We start from the raw sequence: 27,538 nt of genomic DNA, 5'->3' as shown, positions 1-27,538 counted from the left end.
GCTAACATTCAATAATCACGCTTTAAACAAGAAGGACAAGAAATCCACTTAGTTTGAAAATCCTGATCTTAACGACCCCATTAGACATAGTGTGATGTCGTGAAGCTTTTCATAATCTCTCGCTCTTTATGTAAAAACCTTTAACAATGTAAGCACCCATATAACATAGCATATTAATTAGCTCTTTATTAAGCGGATTACATTTCTAAAGAGCATTCAAAATAATACAGTCTTTTCTGCTTTGTCAACTGGATTCTCAAGTAATTTTCAGGATATGATTTGCAACATAAGTAAAAAAAAGGTCTAAATTATAGCTGGGCACGGTGGTTCTCACTTGTAATCCCAGCATTTTGGGAGGCCGAGGTGGGCCGATCACTTGAGGTCAAGAGTTTGAGACCAGTCTGGCCGACATAGTGAAACCCTATCTCTACTAAAAATATGAAAATTAGCTGGGTGTGGTGGCGCCTGCCTGTAATCCCAGCTGCTTGAGAGGCCGAGGCACAAGAATTGCTTGAACCTGGGAGGCGGAGGTTGCAGTGAGCTGAGACTGTACCACTGCATTTCAGCCTGGGTGAAGGAGTGAGACTGTCTCAGGGGAAAAAAAAAAAAAAAGATCTAAATTAAAAGGGAAGAAATTTACTCATGGATGTAGAGTCTGATGTGAATTTTTTTAAATCATTTTTGAAACGTAAAAAAGAATAAAATAACAATGATCTATATTCCTAGCAGGAAGAATTAACTACATCTTGCCATATTTGTTCTTTAGAAAGTGTAGGAAATACTTTTTAAAAAAATGATGTATGTTGATTACAAGAATTCATATAAGGTATTACGTTACAAAGATAAACTTTAAAAATAATCTCAAATACTATCATTCCAATTGTTAACCTTAGGTAATATCATTTCAGACAGCTGTCTGTCTGTGTCCCTATGAATCTACCTGCATGGATGTTTAGGTGGAAATGCTTTTATAAAAGTGAATAGCGATGCTATTTATAACAAAAACAATACATTAGTTTTTCTTGAATTTCAAGCAATAAAAAGAAACTGAACTGAAACTAAAAGAATGGTCAAACCAATAAGTTTACCTTATTTCAAGATATATCCTTGAGACACATATATTTTTAAAAAATTTCTCTGGCCAAAAAAAGTATCATGAAGTTAAAGTCATTGTGATTATACTGCTGTTTTTATAAATTACTGTCTTCTTTAGACAATATCAGTTGACTTTCTTTCTTGAAAGAGTAACACTTTTGAAACTTCCTCCCCACCTTTTATCCCCACCTCCTGAGTATTAGATGTGTTATTATTTCTATACTGTTCAGGTTATAACTTTCCATTTTGTCCTGAGAATATTTTGAGAGTTATTCAGTAGTAGCTCTGTGCTTAAATGAATTTAGTGCATACAGCCTCTGGGTATGCTATTTTTGCACTTTGCTTTCAGTTCTTCCTACTGTTTGATAAATGTCAACCCACCAATTTGACACAGTCATTCATAATCCCCACTACTTTGGGTCTATGAAATTATGTAACCCATTATTACTAATTCACTAAAATGTTATTGAGTGTCTACTCTGTGCTAGGCATGATTGAACTACAGAAATTTGATGTTGAGTAACACACAGTCTCTGTCCTCAAGAAGTAAGAGCAATGAACATGTATTAAATTTCTCGTATGTTAGCTCTATGAGAGACATTTTGGTATTTCTGTATCCTCAGTGTCCATCGTAAGGACTGGCATTCCACAGGCCCTCAAATAATACTTGTTTAATTGAATGAGCGTTTATGTGCCATTGACTGTGGTAAGTGCATTAAAAGTTCTATCTAATTTTAACTGACAACAACCTATTAGGTAGGCATTTCTTTTCTCCATTCTATAAATGAGGAAGCTGAGTCTCAGTAAGTAATATCCTAAAGTGATACAGCAGGGTTTGATTGTAAAAGTCATTCTCTTTTCATGACAGCAGGCCTTGGTCATTTATGGTGGAAGTAATAGAGGAAAGAGGCACGTGAACTGCTGATTATAATACAGTGGTGTAAGTCATAGGACGGTGTATTTAAGGTCTAGAGGGGAAGAGGCTGCTTGGTATTGAATCTTCATTGTACCATTCATTAGTTTTCTGACATTGAGCAAAGCCCCATCGCTGCTCTAAGCCCCAGTTTCCTATCTGTAGAAAGGGGTTAACAATGGGGGAATTAAATGAAATAATTCAGGTAAAATGTTGATCACAATGCCTGCCACAAGTGCTCAAGTAATAGTAGCTGTTAATGCTATTTTTGTAGAGTGCTTTGGATGCTCAAAAAAAGGAATAATATTTTTTCCTCCTGGATTTCCGGGGTAGGTGACATTTGTGGTTGGGCTCTGTTGAAAACATAGGAATTCATCCGGTGAAAGGTAGATGGCGCCTAGGCAGAAAGAGAAGCATGAAACCTGGAAGGAGAGATCCCGCTGAGATGCATGGTATCTGCATTACCCTATGCAACTCCTAACACTTCCTTCCTTCACTTGTGTACCTCGAGGGTGTCCAAACAGGAGTATCTGTGTTTAGAGAGGCTGACTTGAAAATAGACCATCTTATCTTACTGGACCATCTTCCCACTGAGTAGGTGAATTAGTCAGTGTCTGTACGGAGCCGAAGAAATGTGAGGTGATAGGGCAGGTTTAGGGCTATTAGTCCAGGAGGCCAGGGGCCATTCCAGGCCAGCTTAAGAGCAATGGATGGCCCTACAAATGAGCCGACAGCCTGCTTGAGATTCTAGGACAGTGTTTCTCAAACTTTTTTTTTTCATTATCCCTGCTTTATGCATGCAAAGAGTAAGATTTTCACCCGTTTCTAAGAACCCACTTGAATGAGCCAGACTTCAGAGGGCCTCTCAGGTAAGTTGCTTTCTGCAGCTAACCCTAGACTTGAAGGCTCCTGCTGCTGTTACAAAAAGCCACTTTTTATTATGCTTTCAGTTGTACTGCCAGTGATTCTGTCTAGAAAAATAATCTTGGCTCTTACATTAACCTCCCAACTGGCCTCTCTCTGCTTCCAGATCTGCCCTTTTGCAATCTATTCTCCATATGGCAGTCTGAGTGACCTTTTAAGAATATAATCATGGGCCGGGTATGGTGGTTCATGCCTGTAATCCCAGCACTTTGGGAGGCTGAGGCAGGTAGATCACCTGAGGTCAGGAGTTTCAGAGCAGCCTGGCCAACATGGTGAAACTCCATCTCTACTAAAAATACAAAATATTAGCCAGGTGTGGTGGCAGGTGCCTGTAATCCCAGCTACTCAGGAGGCTGAGGAAGGAGAATCACTTTAATCTGAGAGGCAGAGGTTGCAGTGAGCTGAGATCATGCCATTGCACTCCAGCCTGGGCAGTAAGAGGGAAATTCCATCTCAAAAAAAAAAAAAAGAAAAGAAAAGAAAGGAAAGAATATAATCAGATCTTGTCTCTCCCCAGTGTAAAACTCTTCAATAGCCCTCCATTGAACTTAGAATAAAATTTGGACTCTATATCACAGCCCCGAAAGTCTCCCTGATCTGACTCCTACCCATTGCTCTAATCTCATCTGATGCCATCCTGTGTGCTGGGGAAGGTGCTTCCACGTGCAGAAAAAAGCCGTCGGGCAGAAAGTCACAGGCGTTCGCAGCGAGCAGCTTTTGGTGTGTGGAGGTGACGTCAAGGGTATACGGTGGGCACTGACAACAGTGGCTACAGCTCCCAAAGGCCACGGGAGAGGGTTTGTCTGCTCAGAAGAGGTAGGAGAGACATCCAGAAAAAGTGACAGTTAGGGAGCTGCTATATGAAAACAGTTTAGGAGTAAAACGATCTGAAAATTCTTTAGCAGCAAAACTATGTGAAAGACAGATGGGTATCATATTCCATGCAGGAGGAACACCATGCAAGGAACCCTTACAGCAGAAGGGAGTGGCCTTATGTGAGCCCCCAAAAGGGAACTGGCTGGGGCATGGTGCAAAAATTAAGCCGGAAAAATCAACAGGGGCCCGACCGCATGGAGCCTTTCAGGCCATGATAAGAGCTAAAATCTGTCTTAAGAGCAGGAGAGGCCAGACGTGGTGGCTCATACCTATAATCCCAGCACTTTGGGAGGCCAAGGCTGATCACTTGAGGTCAGGAGTTCGAGACGACCCTGGGCAACATTGGTGAAGTCCCTCTTTACTAAAAATACAAAAATTAGCTGAGTGTGGTGGCACTTGCCTGTAATCCCAGCTACGCAGGAGGCTGAGGCAGATGAATGGCTGAAACCCTGGAGGCGGAGGTTGCAGTGAGCCGCGATCACACCACTGCACTTCAGTCTGGGCGATCAGAGCGAGACTCTGTCTTGAAAAAAAAAAAAAAAGAAAAGAAAGAAAAAGAAAAAGCAGCAGGAGAGCCTCTGAAGAGATCTGGCTGTGTGTGACTAACTGAGGCACGATGTGGCCAGATTTGTTTTAAATGATTGCTCTCATTGCAGTGTGAACACTAAGTAGATGAGCATACGCAGGCTTACAAGGATACAGGATGGCCAACTGGTACTGACTTGCCTGCAACTTTGCTGGTTTCAGCACTGAAATGTCTGCATCCTGGAAACTCTTCAATCATAGGCATGGTTGGTTACCCTATACTATGCAGTAGTTTAGGTGGGAGATTAGGGTTATCTCATGGAAGAGGCAGGATCGTCTGTTCCCTAGACTTACTCCAGACGACCTTAAAGGGTCAGCGTTGTGATCCCCAATTTCTGAAAGCCCCTTCAAATAAGCTACCTAATAAATATAAGAAACACGGCAACACACACGCACCTAATGTGCAAATTACTTCAGGTAAGCCTTGATTTTCTTTTTTTACACAGGCCTGGTGGCATCACGTTTTTCACATCTCCGCATCTGGACCCTGCCCAGGCGAAGGCTGATCTAGGTAAGAAGGTGGACTAAGTCATGGCGGTGGCTTCTGCTCACTGACACGCTGCGCTCTGGCCCTGGGCTTCCAAGCAATGTTTTTACCCACAGCGTTCTGATTCCCGCCTTGTTCTTCCTCCCACGTTGTTATGTTAATTCCACTAAAGCTGCTCTTTGACCATGCTGTACTACAGAGCAGATTAGTAAATTCCAGCTGTCCCCTAAATAAAGTAAGTATTTCCGCTCCTGATTTCAAAGCTGCCTCCCAGCTCCTTACTTATCTAAGGCTTTCTACTTTTTTCTAGTCACTCAAGGCAGAAGACTTTTGTTACCAATCAATCAAAAAGAATCAAGGAAGGAATGCTACTATTTCTATTCTTATTATAAATAGCTAACTGGGCCCACTATGTGCCAGGCACTATTTTAAACACTTTCCGTATATATTTGTTAATATTTGTATTAATAAGTGATTCACTCGTTGGACAGATTTTTATTGATCACCCATGATTTTCTAGTTAATCTCTGAAACATAGGACATGGCAGTGAACAAAACTCTTTTCATGACAGTTACATTCTATAGTTGTGGGGAGAGACAGAATGTAACCATTAGACATATAATATGGCAGGTGGCAAGTTCCATGGAGACAGATGCCTCAGGGAAAGGGACTCAACAGTGATGGTGGCCGTGGGCACTGTGTTAAATTGGGTGACCAAGGAAGCCTTTCTAATGAGGCATCATTTGAGAAGATACCTGAAGGTAGTGCCAGATTGAGTCATAAAGATTCAGGGGCAGTTCAGGCAAAGGGAAGAGCAAAACTATATTTTTTTCAGTTTATGTTAGAATCCTGAAATCATACCTTTCATTTTCCTATCAGGGATGGATCAACATTTCATAGATCCATTTTTTCCATTGTTTAGTATCTGAGAGCATCAAAAATTTTTTTCTTTTCACATTCCGTACTGCCATTTAAATTTGATTTTTTAATGGAAAGTTTGGTATCAATTTATTATTTTATTCTCTTACTGAATTTTTATACTTTTCATATTTTTTTCTCCTTGATATATGTTCAATGGTGGGAAGCCAATTTTGTTCCTAATTATGAGTTTATTATCTACTTTAATTGTTGCGTTTATTGGAAAGTAAAGATCAAGCTATCATTAATCATTATTGCTGGCTACAAATAATAATATGCTTGGATTTTCAGGCAGAGATGCAGGTTGGATTTGTTTCTTTAGATAATTACATTCTAATCCACTATTTACTGAATATGTGTCATGTTTTATGTACTGCAGGGAATACAAAGATGGTGACAATGACAGTCTTCCCTCTAGAGAGCCTTTGATCAAAGAGGAACAATACATTGCAAAAGGTTCATTGCCAAAAGAATACAGGGCGTATTGGGATTGTATTCTTGGATAATGAGGGTCTGCAGCACATAATAGTGGCAACTACTTATATAGCGCCTACTATGTACCAGTCACTGTATTCTAAATGCCAGTGTATCTATCAGGTATTGACTAACTTTAGGGATTAGAAATTAGGGCTCGCAAAGATTACATAACTATGTAATATGCTAAGTGGAAGAACTGGGATTTTAACCGTGGCAGTATAGTCCTAAAGCTGTGCTAGGGGGTAAGGAGGGTAGGAAACCCTTGCCCTAGAGACTGTGAGGCATGGGCCTCAAGGAAATCAAAAGTGTAAGTTCATGTGCATGGTTAGGATTGGACAAAGCAATCTAACAGAGGTAGCTAAACAGACTTGAGACCCACAGCAGGATATGGAGACATCATAAACCATTGAGACTGGCAGATAAAAGCCCAAGACAGTCTCAAGTTGAAAATTTTTGCCTTTATACACAGGCCAGGAGGGAGTGATTAAAGGCACCTCCTCAGAGGGTACATGTTAAGTGCAAATAATGTTTGGATCAAAGCAGACGGAAAAGCCTTGGAAGTGCTGGAGTGGAGAGGTGTGTGTGTCCTGGGTCTCATTTAAGCTAACAGTGAATGTTCTTCCAGAATAGAAGTGGAAATAATATGCATCGATTAGTTCATTCATTTTTCATTCATTGAAATTTTTTTTACATTCAGTGCTGTTACTGATTTTTGATACTTCATTTGCTTTTTTTCTAGTTTTTTGTATTCCTGATGAAGGATTGACTTCTTCCTGCCCGTAGATGCCTCATATTTACATTTCTTTTCTTTTTTGAGACAGAGTTTCACTCTTGTTGCCCAGGCTGGAGTCCAATGGCACAATCTCAGCTCACTGCGACCTCTGCCTCCTGGGTTCAAGCAATTCTCCTGCCTCAGCCTCCCAAGTAGCTGAGATTACAAGCATGCGCCACCATGCCTGGCTAATTTTTTTTGTATTGTTAATAGAGACAGGGTTTCGCGCTGTTGGTCAGGCTGGTCTCAAACTCCTGATCTCAAGTGATCCACCTGCCTCAGCCTCCTAAAGTGCTGGGATTACAGGCGTGAACCACTGCACCCAGCCTTCTCATATCTAAATTTCTTACACCATTTCCTTTGCCTGTTTTCACCCCTTACTGTCTTGTAGTATCTCTTTTGGCTCTGGAAATCTGGGTTCTGATCCTATTTGTGCCCTGAATTTACTGTCTACCTAGAAAATTAATTTGGTGAGTGGGTTTCATTTCTTTGCAGGGGGGACTATGGAATTGCACTGCAAGTAAGGAGAACAAAAGGCATTTTTACAGATGAGGACACTGAGGTGCAAAGCGGTTAAGTGACTTGCACAAGAGTACTGTTAGTAATTGGCAAAGCTGGACTTGAGTCCAAGCCTTCTGACACTGCTTTTTCCTTAATTTGCCCTGCCCTGGTAGAAACCATCTCATGTGAAGATTGATCAGTCTTAAACCAGTTGTACATGGTGTGAGTGCTCCATATTCTGAAAGAAGAGGAAGTAGTGAATGAGTAGGCGTGTTTTCTGAATGAGACCTATTGTCCCCAATCAGTCCTGTAAGGAATTTCAAGAGCCAGGGCTCTGGGTCAAAGCACCTGGGTTCAAATCGCAGCTCAGCAGCTTACCAGCTGTGAGACCCTGGACAAGTTACCCTCCTGTGCCTCAGCTTCTTCCTTGTAAATGGAGATAATAATAGTACCTACTTCATAAGGCTTTTCTGTAAAAATCAATGCGTTAAAACAGGTAAAGCCCTTGGAAGAGTGGCCAGTACGTGGTGAGTGATCACTAAGCAGCAGTAATTATCTTAATTATTTAAAGACAGGCCGGGCGCGGTGGCTCAAGCCTGTAATCCCAGCACTTTGGGAGGCCGAGGCGGGCAGATCACAAGGTCAGGAGATCGAGACCACAGTGAAACCCCGTCTCTACTAAAAATACAAAAAAAATTAGCCGGGCGCGGTGGCGGGCGCCTGTAGTCCCAGCTTCTCAGGAGGCTGAGGCAGGAGAATGGCGGGAACCCGGGAGGCGGAGCTTGCAGTGAGCCGAGATCGTGCCACTGCACTCCAGCCTGGGCAACAGCGTGAGACTCCGTCTCAAAAAAAAAAAAAAAAAAAAAAAAATTATTTAAAGACATAGACTGTTCCTTCATCTTTTGCTTGAGAACCAAAGCGCAAAAACACTGTTGATGTTCTGAAGCAGTGTCTTAGCTGCAGGCAGAAGCATTGGGACCTTGCTGTCTACGAAGACCCCTGACCATATTAATACTTCTGTTTAAGTGAAGCTAGATTCCTTTAATTGACTTCACAACCATCATTCGCCACTGACAGGGTGACCCTGCAAATGAAAATCTTGCTGTGATGGCTAACATATATAGTCAAGAATGAAATGATTCATAGCTAGTCATATTTTTAGAGTGAATTTTCATAGGGACAGCAAAGAGGCAGGATTACAAGTGAGAAGAAAGGAAATATAAAGAGGCTGGTTAGGGGTGCTTAAAGACAAATTATCCATGTGAAATAGTGTGGAGGAAAAAGGCTGACAAGTAGTGGGAACTCCAGGAATGATTTTTTTTTTTTCTTTTTGAGACAGGGTCTCACTATGTCGCCCAGGCTGGAGTGCAGTGGCACAATCTCGGCTCACTGCAACCTCTGCCTCCTGGGTTCAAGCAATTCTCCTGTCTCAGCCTCCCAAGTAGCTGGGACTATAGGCGCCTGCCAACATGCCCGGCTAATTTTTGTATTTTTAGTAGAGACAGGGTTTCACTATTTTGGCCAGGCTGGTCTCGAACTCCTGACCTTGTGATCCACCCGCCTCAGCCTCCCAAAGTGCTGGAATTACAGGCATGCGCTACCATGCCCAGCTAACTTTTGTATTTTTAGTAGAGATGGGGTTTCACCATGTTGGCCAGGCTGGTCTTGAACTCCTGACCTCATGATCCACCCACCTCGGCCTCCCAAAGTGCTAAAGTGCTGGGATTATAGGCATGAGCCACCACACCTGGGGGGACCTCAGGAATGATTTTTAAATGGAAAATGTACCATTTGCTTTGAGGGCCCTCTAACCTACTATTTCTCTCAAACTTCCTTTGGCAAAATTCATATGTCTCATATCTTTACATATTGATCTTGCTACAATATTCGGATAAATTGCTTATTTAAATAAAATTATGTATGTGAGATTCCTTAAGAAAGTATGAGGCATTATGGAATTTTGAGGCACTGTAGCCTCAGTTCAACTTTGACAATAATAAAAAAAAATTTGACTGGGGCAGAACCCTTTATTTGAAGGGAACAATAGATGGGTGAGAATTTCTTGAATGATTTTGACATCCATGTGAAAAGTTTCTTCTAAGTGTGTATGTGGGATGGGAAGAGTGCTGTTTTTCAGCTTTCTCTGCTTTAATATGTACTAAATTTTGACTTCACTGAGGCCATACCTAGCAGTTGCCAGGCCAGAAAATATGTAGCCCACACTGTGTAAAGTGTTCTAAGCTTAGTTTTTGAAGATTCGTTTCTTGATTTAAAAGCAAAGGAAATGTGAAGAGATATAGAGAATTAAGGGCTACCTGCCTTCTTGAATTTCTTTCAAAATAGAAATAGTGAAAGAAGAAAATAGATGGTAAAACACTTAGAAGAGTGAGGGGGTTTTCTTCCAGAATGTCAATTCTTTCCCTCGAAATAACCTAGGAAGTATCCATAATTGACATCCTAGCACTTAAAGGATAATTCCTTCAGGTTGGGCATGGTGGCTCAGGCCTGTAATCCTAGCACTTTGGGAGGCCAAGGCAGGCGGATCACTTGAGCCCAGGAATTTGACCCCAGCCTGGGCAACATGGCAGAACCCTCTCTCTAAACAAACAAACAAACAAAACAACAACCAAAAAACAGAAATCAGCTGAGCACTGTGGTACGCACCTGTAGTCCCAGCTACTTGGGAGCCTGAGGTGAGGTAGGAGGATTGCTTGAGCCTCAGATGTCAAGGCTGCAGTGAGCCATGATCATGCCACTGCACTCCACACTCCAGCCTGGGTGAGACCCTGTCTCAAAAAAAAAAAAAAAAAAGTCGTTCCCTTCTCTGAAAGGAAACTAGTTTTACTACTTAAAGCAGATGTGGTAAGAACAATTCTTTCCATCTAAAAAGTTCTCAGTGTAACAAATTCCCTGTCCAGCCCTGTGGGTTGGCACCCCGATTTTGAAATAGAAATCCTGATGTAATTGAACCATTGCACTTGGCTCATGGGAAACACTAAAGTGTGGATTGCGGAAAGATTTCTCATTGTCCCGCTATTCTATAAGTCTAAATATGGGTTACACAGGGATCTTGTCGTTGGTAATGTTCAGAGAATGGGAGTTGGCAACATGGAAAACTGCATTATATATGCTGAATATGATCCTATGCTCTCAAGAATATAATGGCTAGTATTGGGGCTAGAAACACTTGATTGATCCCTTAAGTATCAGTGGATCAAATTATGTGTGTTAAGGAATTAAATGGTCTAACTAACTGAATAAAAAAAAGTTGATGATTGGGGTCTACTTTGTATTTGAAATGAAAATTTTGTGATTTGTAGTATTATGGAATGTAGCTTGAGAGAGCAAACGTTCTTGGCCTTTCCAAGAGGATTGTATAACAGAATGTACACAAAATACTAGTTCAGAATGGAAGTGGTTCTGAAGGCCAACTCATCCAAGCATCTGGTCTTTCACACAGAGGTAAAATCAATCGGATCTAGTAATGGACTGGAATCTGAGAGGGGGAGGTATTAAGAAGGACTTACAGGTCTGTGGAAATAGATAGAATTTCCTTAGAATTTCTCTCAAATAGTCATCAACATGCACTTGAAAATGTCCAATGATAGCAAACCTTCCAAAGAAATCCATTTCATTTGGATGTTTTTTATTTTCTTTGGGAAAAGAAAATAATATTTTTCATCGAGTTTCTTCTTTTTCATATCCTTTTCTGTATCACTTACTCCTTCTTCATCCTATATAAGCTTAATAACTCAAAAATCGTTGTTTATAGGTTCCAGCGAGGCCACATTAATAATAATAATACATATGATATCAAATCTTAGTTCTTTCCTGTTTATGTAGGATTTTTTTTTTTTTTTATGGAGACAGTCTGGCTCTGTCACCCAGGCTGGAGTGCAGTGGCAAGATCGTGGCTCACTGCAAGCTCCACCTCCCGGGTTCACACCATTCTCCTGCCTCAACCTCCCGAGTAGCTGGGACTACAGGCGCCTGCCACCACACACGGCTAATTTTCTATATTTTTAGCAGAGACGGGGTTTCACCATGTTAGCCAGGATGGTCTTGATCTCCTGACCTCGTGATCCGTCCGCCTTGGCCTCCCAGAGTGCTAGGATTACAGGCGTGAGCCACCGTATCCAGCCTTACATAGGATTTAATTCACCTCTTAAAAGCGCCTTTGGTTATTTCCTCAAGTTTCTTTCTTTCTTTTTCTTTTCTTTTCTTTTTTTTCCTTTCCTTTCCTTTCCTTTCCTTTCCTTTCCTTTCCTTTTTTCTTTTCTTTTCTTTTCTTTCTTTTTTGAGACAGAGTCTTGTTGCCCAGGCTGGAACACAGTGGCGCAATTTTGGCTCACTGCAACCTCCGCCTCCCGGGCTCAAGCTATTCTCCTGCCTCAGCATCCCAAGTAGTTGGGATCACAGGCACCTGCCACCATGCCTCGCTAATTTTTATATTTTTAGTAGAGACAGGGTTTCACCATGTTGTCCAGGCTGATCTTGAACTCCTGACTTCAGGTGATCCACCCGCCTCAGCCTCCCAAAGTGCTGGGATTACAGGCATGAGCCTCCGTGCCCGGAATATTTCCTGAAGTTTCATTTGTGCTCACCAATTGAACCAATCGTATTTTCCTCTATCCTCCTCTTCACAGCATCTTGTTCTGGCCTCTGGTGCCCTGCATTAAAATGGTGCTATGCTGGTTACAGCAGGCTTTTGCAATGACCATTTTGAGTTCTTAGGGAATGAAGTAGATGGGGCGTGGGGGAGAATGGCCCCTTCTCTAACAGCAAGCATGCTTTCTCACCTGGGCCCTGAAGCAGCACTGCTTGGTTTCATGGTCTCTTAAAGTCTTTTACAAACACAAAGAAACTTCTCCCTTCTTCTGTCTGAGTCAGATACTGTTTTTCTCCATTGTCCTTATCTTTCTCTCTCACCTCATCCACCTTACTGACAACTTTCCCTCTTTCCCCAGCTTCTTGTAATATGTCCTCCTCCTTGTACTTGCAATCTCAAAACTGTCTCCGTGCCTATCTAGTTGTGTAATAAACCTATAAAGGATTCATCATTTTCACAAAGAGGTAGACTGGCTATCTCAGATTGGGGTCAGGTGGGTCACCCTGATATACAACAACTGTATTATGAGGTTCTTCAGCTGCTTCATCATTGTTCTGTGGGATACATGGTATTGCCCTTATATTAGAAAACCTCTGGGAAGATCAATCTTGTACTTACTGCATGCTTTCTAACAGTTGCCTCCCTCTCACTCCCTTCCCTATTCTCTTCCTTGTAAAGTCACATTCTTTGATTCTTTATCCTTCATATTTTCTGCAGAATTACTGAAGTCCTGTGCTTTCTCTTTTCTTTTTTTCTATTTTTAAAAACACTTTCTGATAAGCTAGAATATTGACAGTCTTTAATCTCTACTCAGTGTGCTACACTTAGAGGACTATTGACTTTGGGACTACATTGACCTTGTGTTGAAGCCCAACTCTGCCACTTCCTTCTCGTAAACCTCTTGTGAATCCATTTATGATCCATAAAGTGAAGGTAACAACCTTATGAGGCAGAAGTTAAATTGCCACGGTTAAAAGAGCTGAAAAATAAAGAATTTCCAACTCTGTGTCAAACCACATAACCAGTGTCAGTATCCTACACTTCTTCCCCTTTCTGCCCCATCGCTTGGTGACTAAGATGCACCTCGCTGTGCAGATGGCTGTGCCCATCACTCATGAAGAGCCACATAGCACTCTTACTGCATGTGTGGTACCTTTTTTTTTTTTTTTGAGATATCTTCATCCATAATGACTGTACTAATTTACATTTCCACCAACAGTGTATAAGTTCCCTTTTCTCTGCATTCTCAGTAGCATCTGTTATTGTTTTGTCTGCTATTAGCCATTATAAGTGAGTTAAAATGATATCTCATTGTGGTTTTGATTTGCATTTCCCTGATTAGTGACATCAAACATTTTTTCATATACCTGTTGGGCATTTGTATGTCTTTTGAGAAATATCTTATTCTTGTCCTTTGCCCATTTCTCAACGGTTTTTTTTTTTTTAAATTGTTGAGTTGTTTGAGTTCCCGGTATATTCTGCATATTTGTTTCTTGTCAGATGAATAGTTTGCAAATATTCCTCCCATTCAACAGGCTGTGTCTTCACTCTGCATTGCTGTGGAGAAGCTTCCTAGTTTAATATAATCCCATTTGTCTATTTTTGGTTTTGTTGCCTATGCTTTTGGGGTCTTAGCCATAAAATCTTTGCCTAGTCCATAGTTCTGAAGTGTTTCCCTTATGTTTTCCTCTGCTAGTTTCATGTTTTACATTTAAGTCTTTAATCCATCTTGAGTTGATTTTTTGTTTATATCAAGAGATAGAGCAAGTCTAGTTTATTTCTTCTACAGATGGATACCCAGTTTTCCCAGCACCATATATTGAAGTGGTTGTCCCTTCACCAATGTATGTTCTTGGTGCCCTTGTCAAAAATCAGTTGGTTGTAAATACGTGGATTTATTTCTGGGTTCTCTATTCTGTTCTATTGGTCCACAAAATATGGTTTTTAGAAGAAAGACTTGAATGCTATAAATTTATTTGGCTTAAATAAATGCAGCTAAATGCATCTTTCTCCTGATGGTGTCAGGCTTTTTGAGAAGGATATTCTTGGTAATCCTGATCTCTTAATCTATGCAGAATCATCCAACTGGGAAAGTGATTTATTATGCAAGAGTGTGTCTACTTTAGAAAACATTACTTCATCTGATGACAAAAGAATAAATAATATGCCCAATAGTGGCCTCATCTGGCTTACAGATTTATTTTGCAATTTGTGCTGATTGCAACTTTTTGGAAAAGGCTATTACAAAAAAAAAAAAAGAAAAGAAAAGAAACAAAAAAGGCCTTTTAAAAAAAGCTGGATCTCTAGGCTCAGCTCCTTCTCATTACAGATCTATTTGCTATACTTATCATATATTTGCTTTTACATCAAAGTGCCTTTGACATTTGCCACAGACAATGTAAAATCTTCCCGATGTCAGAACTGTGCTCAGAGTTCTTTAATTCCCAGAAATTCCCTGGTATTTTTGTAAGAGGAAGAAGCTTACCCTTCTTCCCATTAGGAATCTCAACAGTAGCCATTTGTCTCAAAATTCCATTTGAAATTTTTTATTGCATATATTTATTCCTTCAACAACAGTTGCCTGTTAAAAACAAAAATCTCCTTAAACCCCTTGTGCTCTCTAATTGGAAAGCCATTGTTCAAGAGCAGCTTCCTTCATCAGAAAATGCAAATTTGACGTAACATATGCAACCATCGTTCCTGGTGTAAAGTTCTCCCAAAAGCAAACTCCACAGAATGTGTTCACATATCTAAAAAAGGTACTCCCGATATTTGAAAAGGAAGCTCTCTTTGTCTTACTAACTACAAAGTAAAATGTACTAAGCCCACCTTTAGATGAGATGTTGTGCTGTCACCATTGTTGCTAAAGCCTTAAATGTTCAATGAGTAGGAATCTCCTATCTACAGATCCTTTTTTAAAATCAGGCGGTGGGTACAAAAACATAGTTAGAATCAATAAGAACCAGTATTTGATTGCACAACAGGGTGATTACAGTCAACAATAATTTGTTGTACATTTAAAAATAACTAAAAGAGTATAACTGGAATGTTTGTAATGCAAAGAAATGATAAATGCTTGAGGTGATGGATCCACCATTTACCCTGATGTGATTATTATGCACTATATGCCTGTATCAAAATATGTCATGTACCCCATAAGTATATATACCTACTATGCACCCATAAAAATTAAAAATTAAATCAGGGGGAAGGGGCTTATTTCCTCAGCATACTCATTTATCTCCTCTAGATGATGTTAGCTAGATAGTGTCATAAAACCAGCGATGTGTTGAGGATCTCAATATCTAATTTTCATGGAAATCATGTGGAAAGCTAATACTCATTTTTCTTTATGTAATTAAGCTTTGAAAAGGTAAGGGAGAGGCAAAGAAAGAATTCCCTAAAGTCTTTGAGAGGATCTTCAATGCGCACACCTTGTTAGCATATCTGGGTATCTGTGCGGGTTGGTCTGTGGGTCAAGAAAATGAACAGCAATGAAAAAATATATATATAAAGGAGCCCCTTTTGTTCCTTTAATAACCAGCTGTGACTTTGGCTAGAAACTTGTCATCTAAAATAATTCTATTGGCTGAAATTTGTCCTCTATATTTCTGTAGAGATTTGCCAGTATGTTAAAATAAGACATAGCTTGTGTTAGTGGTCTCACAGTCAAATCAGAGTTTCCCAAGAAGGAATTTTGCTTCCAGACAACTAGTTTAATGCTTTCCTTCTTGTGACATTGTTACAATGCAAAGAAAATCATAAATTTACAGTCTTTTTGAAGAAAACAAAAATCATTGAGAAAATATGTAAACTCTCTCAATTTCAGGGCTATCTCATAATAATCTTTTTTCCTTTACTTAACCTTAGTCTTTGAGTAGGAAACCATCCTCCTTCTTGACAAGGTTGATTCCTCCCCATGTGTCCTTGAGCCCATGTCTTCTTCGTCTGGTGCCTTTTGTCCCATATTTTATACCATCTTTCATTGTGTCACCAATATCTCCTTTGCTACTTCCTTCTTTTCAACCTGAAAACATGCTTATGTTTTCCATGTCTTAAAAAAAAAAAACAAAAACAGGCCGGGCGCAGTGGCTTACGCCTGTAATCCCAACACTTTGGGAGGCTGAGGCGAGCGGATCACCTGAGGTCAGGAGTTCGAGACCAGCCTGGCCAACATGGCGAAACCCCGTCTCTACCAAAAGTACAAAAATTAGCTGGGCATGGTGACTGGCGCCTGTAATCCCAGCTATTTGGGAGGCTGAGGCAGGAGAATCGCTTGAACCCAGGAGGCGGAGGTTGCAGTGAGCCGAGATCTCACCACTGTACTCCAGCCTGGGCAACAGGAGTGAAACTCTGTCTCAGGAACAAAACCAAACCAAACAAAACAGCCGGGTATGGTAGCTCACGCCTGTAATCCCAGCACTTTGGGAGGCTGAGGCAAGCAGATCACCTGAGGTCAGGAGTTCAAGACCAGCCTGACCAACATGGAGAAACCTCCTCTCTACTAAAAATACAAAATTAGCCGGGCGTGGTGGTGCATGCCTGAAATCCCAGCTACTTGGGAGGCTGAGGCAGGAGAATCGCTTGAACCCAAGAGGCAGAGGTTGTGGTAAGCTAAGATTGTGCCATTGCACTCCAGCCTGGGCAACAAGAGTGAAACTCAGTCTCAAAAAGAAAAGACAAGAAAAGAAACCAAAATAGCAAAGACTAAGCCTTAATACCTGTACAGGTTATTACTCATATTTTTTTGTCTTAACCATTAGTGTTCTCTCTTGCTCTTTGTAATATAGTTTGATATTCTCCCACTCTACTAAAGTTGCTACCTAAAACTCTGTAACATCTCTTTTTTTTTTTTTGAAATAGTGTCTCGCTCTGTCACTCAGGCTGGAGTGGAGTGCAGTGGCATGATCTCAGCTCACTGTAACCTCCACCTCCAGGGTTCAAGCGATTCTGCCACCTCAGTTTCCTGGGTAGCTGGTACTACAGGTGCCAGCTAATTAGCCACACCCAGCTAGTTTTTGTACTTTTAGTAGGGATGGGATTTCACCATGTTGACCAAGCTGGTCTTGATCTCCTGACCTTAGGTGACCTGCCTGTCTCGGCCTCCTAAAGTGCTGGGATTACAGGCGTGAGCCACCACGCCCGGCCTGTAACACTTCTAATTTGTTTCTTGACCTTTTTGCAGAATTTGATGTTGTCCCCAGCTTCTCATTCTTGACTCCCTGTCTGTCCTCTTTCTTCTCCAATCTGTTCTGATATTACTGCTGACTTAATCTTTAAGTGTAGTGCTGAACATACTGCTTCCCTGGTCAAAAACCATCCATGGCTTCATCAATCCTTTGTCTATGAAGATAGCATTAATTTCCTACCAACCTGATTAAAATCCCTCTATGACTTGGTACCTTTTATCACTCTTTCTTGATTTACCTCTCCTGACACGTATCTAAAAAGAGTTTTTCCCTTTGTACTTGTTAGTTGTTTTCTCAGTCTTGTATTACGTTTCCTCCTCTTGGAATTTCACTTTCTTAATCTACCTGTCCAAGGCCCATATTTTAATGAGGGGCTATTTTAAAATGCTTTCTTCTGCCTGAAGTGTTATTCTGATCCTACAAACATGATGTGGACTCTCCACTCCTCTGATTTGTTCTTTGATACCTTACAGAATAGCTCTCTTTCTGTTGTGTATTATAGTAATTTTGTTATTATTCCTACACTCCTACTCGTACAGTGTGTGTAGGTTGTTTAAAGAAAAATCCCTCAGTGGTTCACTCCTGTAATCCCAGCACTTTGCGAGGCTAAGGTGGGCAGATCACTTGAGCTCAGGAGTTCGAGACCAGGCTGTACAACACCGCAAAACCCTGTCTCTACAAAATATACAAAAATTAGCTGGGCATGATGGCATGCACCTGTTTTCCCAGCTACTTGGAGGAGCTGAGGTAGGAGAATTGCCTGGGCCCAGGAGCTGGAGGTTGCAGTGAGCTGAGATCATGCCACTTCACTGTAGCCTGGGTGACAGAGTGAGACCCTATCTCAAAAGAAGAAAAACAAAAAGGACAGCAAAAAAAAAAAAAAAAAAAAGAAAAGAAAAACTCCATGGAAAGAAGGAGAACCACTAATCTATTGCAGAACTTCCTTTTTTTTTTTTTTTTTTTTTTCAACACAGTCTTGCTCTGTCGCCCAGGCTGGAGTTCAATGGCGCGATCTCGGCTCACTGCAAGCTCCGCCTCCCGGGTTCACGCCATTCTCCTGGCTCAGCCTCCCAAGTAGCTGGGACTACAGGCGCTCGCCACCACACCTGGCTAATATTTTGTATTTTTAGTAGAGATGGGGTTTCCCCGTGTTAGCCAGGATGGTCTCGATCTCCTGACCTGGTGATCCACCCGCCTCAGCCTCCCAAAGTGCTGGGATTACTGGCGCGAGCCACCGCACCCAGCCTTCCTTTGTTTTGTTAATCTCCTCCTTGAAAAAGCTGCACTCCATCCCAGGGTGGATGGAAAGGAGAAAGCCAGGCAATAACTTGTCCAAAATCACACATGAGAGGCAGAACTCAAAGCCATCTAGGACTAAATGAGCAAGGAGAGGGAGCAGTAATGGTACTCAGAGAAAGCAGCTGCAGCTGGAGGAGGACTACCCCAGAGGGGCGTGGTCTTCAGTAGAGGGCACACCTACTGCCAAACTCTAGCCCAGGAGAGAGGGAGCCAGGGGATAAAGGTCCTGAGCCCTCTTCCGTCTGCCCTCCAATCTGTTACTATTTTCCAATGGCCAAATCTAGTAGAAGCCACAGTGCAAGGGAACTTGTTGATTGAGTTCATGAAAGTCAGTCTCTTGGTCTTAGGAAGATGTGAAAGGTAGAGTGTGAATTTGACTGGACTAATACAAAATTTCCAGTTTAGTAATGGAATACCGGTAATCTATCTTAGCTGTGTTGGGCTCAGATGGAGTCACAGGGAAAGACTGTGCCAATGACTAGGCAAAGAAAGCTTTGCATTGGCCTTTTAAGGCCAAAATCAATTAGGATGTCTGCCATCAGCAGACAGAATGACTACAACTAATTCTTGAATCTTATTTTAAGCATTGGTGAAATATGCTATGAACAATAGACAGCATCTACTAAAAGGCAATAATTTCTCATTATGATGAAGCACAACAGATATTTTCATTTGGGGTAGAGTGAGGTAATCTACTTGTTTACCGGAAAAAGAGTCAAGGAAGAAATCACTGCTGCAACATTGTCATAGAGAGAATGCCAGCCTGGAGCCTGTCAGAGGAAATAGAAGACATGAAGACTCCCTGGGAAGCAAAATGCTTTTACCTTGAACATAACCAGAGCAGGTCACTTCATAGGCCGAATTAAGATGTATACTTTAGTGTGTGGCTCCTGCAGAGCTGCTGCATTTGAGTCCAAGTAGAATGAGGCAATGCTGTTTGAAATAGTCCTGTGAACTCAGCATGGAATTGCAACGCCAGTGCATTTAACCCCACTGCGCAGTGATTTCCTGTCATTTTGCTTTTTTTCTCTTAGGACTTACAGCTCTTTTTCCTCTGGTTTCTTGGATGAAAAATATGTGTGATGATTCCATACTGCATTCTGACTTTCTAATGGATTGTCACAGAGAAGAGTTTGCCCTGCTCTAAAGCGTTCTTCTGACGTGGAACACACTAGAAGAGGTTGAGGTTGAGGTTCATTTGCTCAGGGAAGATGCTTTTTTCTTGAAACAACCAGCTAGTCAGCCTGGTTTGGCTCAGGTCGCAAGTTCCAATGAGCCTTCTGTGGGTTGTGGTTTTCATGTCAGTTGCATTTTCAAAGCTTTTGCAGTGCTCCATGCCATGTATGTGCCACCCAGTGGCCAGCCTAGGCCCTGGGAAATTGTCTTATCTCTTCATTTCTTTTCAAAGCCCTTCATAGGCTATTTAAGATCAGATCCACAATCCACAGGTTGGGGTTAATTCAGGTGTCCGTGAATAAATTTATGGGTCACTTTGTAAGATCCTTCTCCGTAATCTCCCCCATACTTCTGGGCTCTCTGAGGCTCTGATTTCAGTCCTCTAACTAGAAATCTAGGACTATTAACCCGCCAACTCTTTGGCTACAAACTTCCTGCAACTCTGCCCACACCTGAAACCAACGAGAGGCAGAACAGAGTGAGAGAAAAAGGAATAGGGGATTTCCCCCATACATTTCGGGACTACAATTCCTCTAATCATAGAGAAATGTTCTCCTCCCTCGGAGTTTTAGGTGCCAACAAGAAAATGTCTTCGTATTCTTGATTCTGAATTACAGGACTTCTCCTATAACTTCCTCTGTTTGTGCTGATACTCACTGCCATGTTTCAGGCACATCTGAGTCCAGGCTTAAGGGCTACTGAAGGATAAAGTTGAGAAACTTAACTGCTTTACAGTTGGGTGATATTTCAAAGCCTGGTCTTCCTCATCAGTCTGCTTGCTACCATTTACTTTTGGAGTGTTCAGATAGCTGCTCTATGCATTTTATGCTGGTGCGTTTTGCAGTTGCATTCAGTGGGAGAGCTAGGATAGAGTGCACTTACTTTATCTTACATGGAATTGAAACACCTTATATACTGTATGATTCCTTCCAAACGTGTTAACTTTAGCGTAGATCTTGTTCTCTATCCCTTTACATCTAGCAGTGTTCTGGACATATTTGTTTGATTATTCCCCTGATATTCAATATTTCCAAAACTGAATTCATCTTCTTCTCCTGAAGCCTATTCCTCTGTGTGCATTTATCTTTGTGAATGGCACCACAATCTACCCAGTCACCTACATCTGAAATCATGAAACTAAATTCTTTCCTGTCACACATACTCAATTAACCATCAGACCCTTTCAATTCTATCTTTTTATTTAATTTTTACTTATTTATTTAGAGACAGAGTCTCACTCTTTCACCCATGCTGGAGTGCAGTGGCACAATCTCGGCTCACTGTAGCCTAGATCTCCTGGGTTCAAGCAATTCTCACGCCTTAGCATGAGACCCGAATAACTAGGATTACAGGCATGTGCCACCACGCCTGTCTGATTTTTTATGTATTTTTAGTAGAGATGGGGTTTTGCCATGTTGGTTAGGCTGGTCTCAAACTCAAGTGATCCACCCACCTCAGGCTCCCAAAGTGCTGGGATTATAGTCATGAGGCACCATGCCTGGCCTGAAATCTGTCTTTTTAAATTGACTATCTCTTCTGCATCCACATTGCTACTGCTTTAGTTTTAGCCATCAACGCTTCTTTCTGGAATACTGAAAGACCTTTCTAAGTGATTTATACCACTAGTGTTACCCCTACTTGTCTAGTCTCTACTTCTGACGTAATCTTTTTATAACAAGTATAAATAAGTAGCTTAGGATTCTTCACTGGATCCTGGGATAGTGAAGCTCCTTCGTCTATGTTCAGTACAAAGTTTCTTACAGCATACTGCTTCCCAGGGCCCAGAACAAAGAAACTGTAGTCCCAAGATCATAAGACAAACTCCCATTTCTTTTTTTTTCCCTCTGTTCTGCTCCTCTTTGGCTCCGGATGTGTGTACCACAAGTGTGGTAAGAGCATTCTATATGGAAGTTTCTGGGTGGATGAGGCAATAGTGTGAAGTTCTTTTTTTTTTTTTTTTTTTAAATAATAGTAGCTTTATGCCTTGTGTTGTGGCTTTACTGCTATAAAATCCAATGTTATAATTTTCTAAATCTCGTCTTGAGTTTCCCAACTGTGACTAATATACAGAATTCTAACCATGATATTTTCTCCATTTACATAACCAAGACTTATAAAGACCAGGGGGAAAAAGTACTTGATCCTGTAAACAGGCACCACATGTCCGTAATTCTCATAAAGGATATGGCCTTTATATCAGTCCCTCTCTTCTTTTATTTCTAAATTAGAATCTTCATTGAGTGTTTTTACTGTCTGTACCAGCTGTAGTGAACTCCTGGTGCCCTTTTTCTAGATTTTATTGTTTAAGGGATGACCTTAGGAGGCAGTGCTTTACCTGATCAGACATGCTGAAGCTCTCCAATGAGTGTGTTTTTTTTTTTTTTTTGTTTTTTTTTTTTGAAAGACAGGGTCTTGCTGTGTCTTTCAGGCTGGAGTACAGTGGTGCAGTGGTGCAATCTCAGTCCACTGCAGTTTCAGCCTCCCAGGCGATCCCCTTGCCTCAGCCTCCCTAGCAGCTGAGAGTACAGACTTGCACCACATTCCCAGCTAATTTTCTTTCTTTCTTTCCCCTTCTTTCTTTCTTTCTTTCTTTCTTTCTTTCTTTCTTTCTTTCTTTCTTTCTTTCTTTCTTTCTTTCTTTCTCTTTCTTTCTTTCCTTCTTTCTTTCCTTCTTTCTTTCTTTCTTTCTTTCTTTCTTTCTTTCTTTCTTTCTTTCTTTCTTTCTTTCTTTGTAGAAACAAGGTTTCACTATGTTCCCCAGACTGGTCTCAAATTCCTGAGCTCCAGCCATCCTCCCACCTTGGCCTCCCAAGGTGCCAGGATTACAGAGGCGAGCTGCTAAGCCTGGCCCCAGTGAGTGTTAAAGTAGCAAGATGTGAGACTTTGTTAAGAAATTATGTAACACCAAGTTAACAAAATTAAAAAAAAAAAAAAGCTCCTTTATTCAAATTAAATGGAAAACCAATTTGTTGGTAGAAGGCAGTAGATGAAGAACAACATGACCTATGAAGCAATGTAGTGAGACAGACCTGGGTTTGAAACTTGCATATTCTGAGCCATATTCCCTTAGACAAGTTCCTTTATCTCTCTGAATTTCAGTTTCCTCATCTGTAAAGTGGAGATGTACTGATTATATGAGACAACAAAATGAAAATATAAGTGTATATGTGCTCAGTATATACAAATTCCCTCTCTTGGGGAATAGAATACACTGTCATATTCCTATTTGAAATTACAGCATAGACTGTGCTGTGACTCTGAACGGATTCTGAAAAATTTTTTTTTTTTTTTTTTGAGACAGAGTCTCACTCTGTCACCAGGTTGGAGTGTAGTGGCGCGATCTCGGCTCACTGCAACCTCGGCTTCTTGGGTTCAAGGGATTCTCGTGCCTCAGTCTCATGAGTAGCTGGGATTACAGGCACGTGCCACCACGCCCAGCTAATTTTTGTATTTTTAGTAGAGACAGGGTTCACCATGTTGACCAGGCTGGTGTGGATCTCCTGACCTCGTGATCCGCCTGCCTCGGCCTCCCAAAGTGCTGGGATTACAGGCATGAGCCACCGTACCCAGCCAATTCTGAACATTTTTAACACTCCTCCCCCAGCATCACACACTTCTCCTAATCCATGGGAATTGAGGAGATAAGAGGAGCTAGAGGAAAATGATGCTTGAAGAGAAAGGAGAGCATTCTATGTTTCCAGAACAGCAGAGCTCATCTGCTGCTTCCCTTTGGTTTGTCTGAGAATTCATTAACTGAGCTCCTAATGCTTAGTGCTCAGTATCGTGCTCAGTGGATATTGACAGCTTTGCAATTGCTTTTATTACTGATTATTATAAATTACACAATAAGAGACTACCTCCTAAGTGAGTTCTTGGACATATGCAGACAGTTTGTACCAATAATTATTAAGTATCCTTACACATGTGCATCTTTAGAAAATGCTGGCAATGAACATTTTAGAAAAGTTTTAAAAATACAGCTGGGAGCAGTGGCTCACACCTATAATCCCAGCACTCTGAGAAGCTGAGGTGGGAGGATCGCTTGAGTCCAAGAGTTCCATACCAGCCTGGGAAACATCGCGAAACCCTGTTTCTACAAAAAAATACAAAAAAACTAGCTGGGTGGTGGTGGCACATGCCTGTAGTCCCGCCTACTCAGGAGGCTGAGGTGGGAGGACAACTTGAGCCTAGGATGTTGAGACTGCAGTGAGCCATGTTTGTACCACTGCACTCCAGCCTAAGCGACAGAGCAAGAACCCATCTCTAAAAAAAAAACAAAAAAAAGACTGCTTGAATGAGAACAGCCCCATGCACAATTGTGAAAGAGGCAAGGCCTCTCCTGGTCTCCTGACATTCTGGTTTGACCAGATATCTGCAATTTTCATAACCTTCATTTTATCACTCTTAATTTTCTCTCTCTTCCTCAAGGAGTTACTTTTACCAGACTCTTCCTCCTTTCTCTCTTCCTTCACTCAAAATATACTTTTATGTAGCTTTTTGCTATTTAGAAGCAGTTAGGAAAAACCTGAGGAAAATAATTCACTAAAGATATCTCGAGGGCTAATGAATAGTTACTGTATTATCATTCCCAGGGTGTAGGCGGTGCTTCTTTTAAGCAAGGAAGACTTGAAGACTGGGCAGTAACTTAAGAAACTAGGAATATAGAGTTTGTGTGTGGGGATGGTAACCACAGAGACATTTCTGAGGTCCCTCATATCACACAAGGAAGCAGCCACCTTCCCTAATTATGTGGCATTTCAGCCGTTTCTGTGGTGAAGTCATGGAAAATCTGTACAGGGCCAGCACTTCCTTACAGATTTTTTACTGTTCCTCTGCCATTCCATTTGGCTCCAAATAGACAACAGGAAGGAAATAAGAAGGAAACACAACAAGAAAAAATAAATAAAAAAGAAAATCACAAAACTTGATTCAGACTTGAATTACTTAAATTTTAAACTTTTACATTGAAATGTTTACTGTTGACTCCAAATTTGGGGCCTAAGATCTTTCCTCACATTGTGTTTTAAGTTAAATCGATAATTTGAGCTCAGATCTTGAAGGTGGTTTTTAGAGGGTAAAAAGGCCTGATCTATCTTTGCAAAGTAATATTCCAAATATGAGTTATGAAAATGGCTATGTTTTCTAAGGATCTCAAAGCCCGCTAGAGAAGGACTTCTGGGAATTATGATAGCTCTGTTTTACAGAAGAACATACACTGAAGTCTAGAGAAGTTGAGAGACCTGATCCAGGCTGCACAGTGAGTCCCCATGGAGTGAAAAGGAACTTTTGTCCTGGGGCTGAAGTGAGAGGACTTTCCCATCTCTCAGTTATACAAAAGTTCTACTGATCAGGAGTGGGGAGGAAGAGATTGAAATCGGGCTGTTGTCTGATTCCTTGAGTTGTTGAGGTCAGCCAGAGAGGAAGGATAAGTCATGGTTATGCTTTGATTTTATGTTGGTGTGTGATTTATGCACTCTGTTAGACAAGCTGCTTTCTTCCCCTGTTCCTCTAACAGGCAGTCTCATTGCTGGAGATGACTGTCAGCTGCTTTCTCTGCAGAGCCACCATCACATGCCTCACCACTGGAGCCTGGGAAGCCTGACCACAAACTGGCATCTCCAAGGCATGAATAATTAGGTAGGCATAATGGAAGGTACTCATTGCACCCTCCAATTGCATAAGCCCATTACGGAACTCTGCTACATCAGCTTCTATCTTCCAAAGGGGGAAGTCAGAGGATTTTCATACAAGGGCGCTGTAACTCTAGACAGATCCAAGAAAGGTTTTCATAACTGCTACCAAGTCAGGGAGGAGTCAGACATCATCAGCCTCAGCCAGGAGCCGGATGAACATCCAGGCGACATATTTTTCAAGCAGACTCCCACGAAAGACATTCTGACTGAGCTGTACAAACTCACCACAGAGAGGGATAGACTGCTAACCAATCTCCTGAGCTCAGACCACATCCTCGGGATCACGATGGGGAACCAGGAGGGGAAGCTGCAAGAGCTGTCGGTGAGCCTGGCCCCCGAGGATGACTGTTTCCAGAGTGCTGGTGACTGGCAGGGAGAGCTCCCCGTGGGCCCTCCCAACAAGAGGAGCACCCACGGGAACAAAAAGCCTCGGAGGTCTGGTGGAAGGAGAGAGAGCGCTGGGGCTCTCCCACAGAAGAGGACAAAAAGAAAAGGGCGTGGAGGCCGAGAATCAGCTCCTCTGATGGGCAAGGACCAGATCTGTGCCAGCCACTCCCTTCCTCTTTCTAGAACAAGGCCTAATCTTTGGGTACTAGAGGAGAGAGGAAATCTGCTCCCGAATGGAGCACTTGCCTCATCCCTGCAGAGGAGAGAGAGCTGCCCCCCAGATATTCCCAAGACGCCAGACACAGACCTTAGCCTTGGGAGCTTTGAGACGGCTTTCAAGGACACTGGGCTCGGAAGAGAAGTGCTGCCCCCAGACTGCAGCTCCCCAGAGGCAGGAGGGGATGGAGCTCGGAGGCCGCCGAGCGGGCTGGAGCATCAGCAAGCAGGTTTGTCTGAAAGTCACCAGGACCCTGAGAAGCGTCCAGAGGCAGAAAAGGATGAGATGGAGAAGCCGGCTAAGCAGACTTGCAAGCAGATACCTGTCTCCAAAGTGGTGGCCAAAGTTCAGGACCTGTCCTCCCAGGTACAAAGAGTAGTTAAAGCGCATTCTAAGGGTAAGGCGAGGATTGCCATTTGCCCAGCAGCCCACGCTGAGTTTGTACCCAAAGCTGACTTGCTCACCCTCCCGGGAGCTGAGGTCGGGGCTCATGGTTCCAGGCGGCGGGGCAAGGAGCGGCAAGGGGATGGGTCCTCGCAGTCGCCAGCCAGGGAAACAGCCTCCAGTTCTAGTGCGTCGGCCTGTGCCCAGGGGGCTGTGAACAAGGTCCTCCTGAAGGTGATAGAGAGCGAGAAGTTAGATGAAGCCCCTGAGGGGAAAAGACTGGGCTTCCCTGTCCACAGGAGCGCCCCTCACGCTCGCCCAGAAACCAGAAACAAGAGGAGAGCCGGGTTGCCCCTCAGTGGCCACAAGTCCTTGTTTCTGGATCTGCCCCACAAAGTAGGTCCTGACTCCTCCCAACCCAGAGGGGATAAGAAGAAGCCATGCCCCCCAGCACCGGCAGCTCTCGGCAAGGTGTTTAATAATTCAGCCTCGCAGTCCAGCACACACAAACGGACGTCACCTGTTCCCTCGCCTCTGTCTCCAAGGCTCCCCGGCCCTCAGCAGCATCACAGGATCCTCCGGCTCCCTGCACTGCCTGGTGAGAGGGAAGCTGCTCTTAATGACTCTCCTGGTAGAAAGAGCCGTGTCTTCTCTGCTGACACCTTGGAGCCACCATCCTCTACAAAGGTCACGGAGACCAAAGGAGCCAGCCCGGCCTTCCTCAGAGCAGGCCAACCTCGGTTGGTGCCTGGGGAACCTTTGGAAAAGAGCTTGGGGCCAGGGAAGACCACAGCTGAGCCTCAGCACCAGTCACCTCCAGGTTAGTCTCTGTTTAAGATGTTTGGAATCTGTTCTTGGCTGATTCGAGAACTATCAGTCTGCTTGTGCTACTTAGAAACTGACTAATTAACAATGGACCAAAATTCCTAGGCCTGTTAGTTCACTTTGCAGCAAGAAAACGGGGAGTGGAACAGGGAGGTGTGGAGATGATGAGGATGGTTTTGACCTAGTGGTTCAGAGTTATAGTTGCTTCCA

General features: G+C 42.3%; 1 protein-coding gene across 18 annotated transcripts in view; it reads left to right on the top strand.

Annotated features, from left to right (window-relative positions):
* The window catches only part of FMN1 (formin 1), a 419,977-nt gene that overhangs the window by 9,219 nt on the left and 383,220 nt on the right, over positions 1–27,538 (top strand). For 11 of the 18 annotated variants that reach the window (XM_073995420.1, XM_073995415.1, XM_073995421.1 and 8 more), the window contains 2 exons: positions 4,840–4,904; positions 25,338–27,323. In XM_073995420.1, coding sequence (XP_073851521.1) covers positions 25,469–27,323 — 1,855 coding nt within the window. In that variant the 5' untranslated portion in view covers positions 4,840–4,904; positions 25,338–25,468. Of the gene's footprint in view, positions 1–4,839; positions 4,905–6,745; positions 6,853–25,337; positions 27,324–27,538 lie in introns of all 18 variants that reach the window. The other 7 variants (XM_073995419.1, XM_065547700.2, XM_073995414.1 and 4 more) reach the window with 3 other exon arrangements.

The sequence above is a fragment of the Macaca fascicularis genome, chromosome 7 (genome assembly GCF_037993035.2).
Source record: "Macaca fascicularis isolate 582-1 chromosome 7, T2T-MFA8v1.1".
NCBI classification, from domain to species: Eukaryota; Metazoa; Chordata; class Mammalia; order Primates; family Cercopithecidae; genus Macaca; species Macaca fascicularis.
The sequence above is the reverse complement of the archived record's forward strand: the minus strand, read 5'-3'. Positions and strand labels throughout refer to the sequence as shown.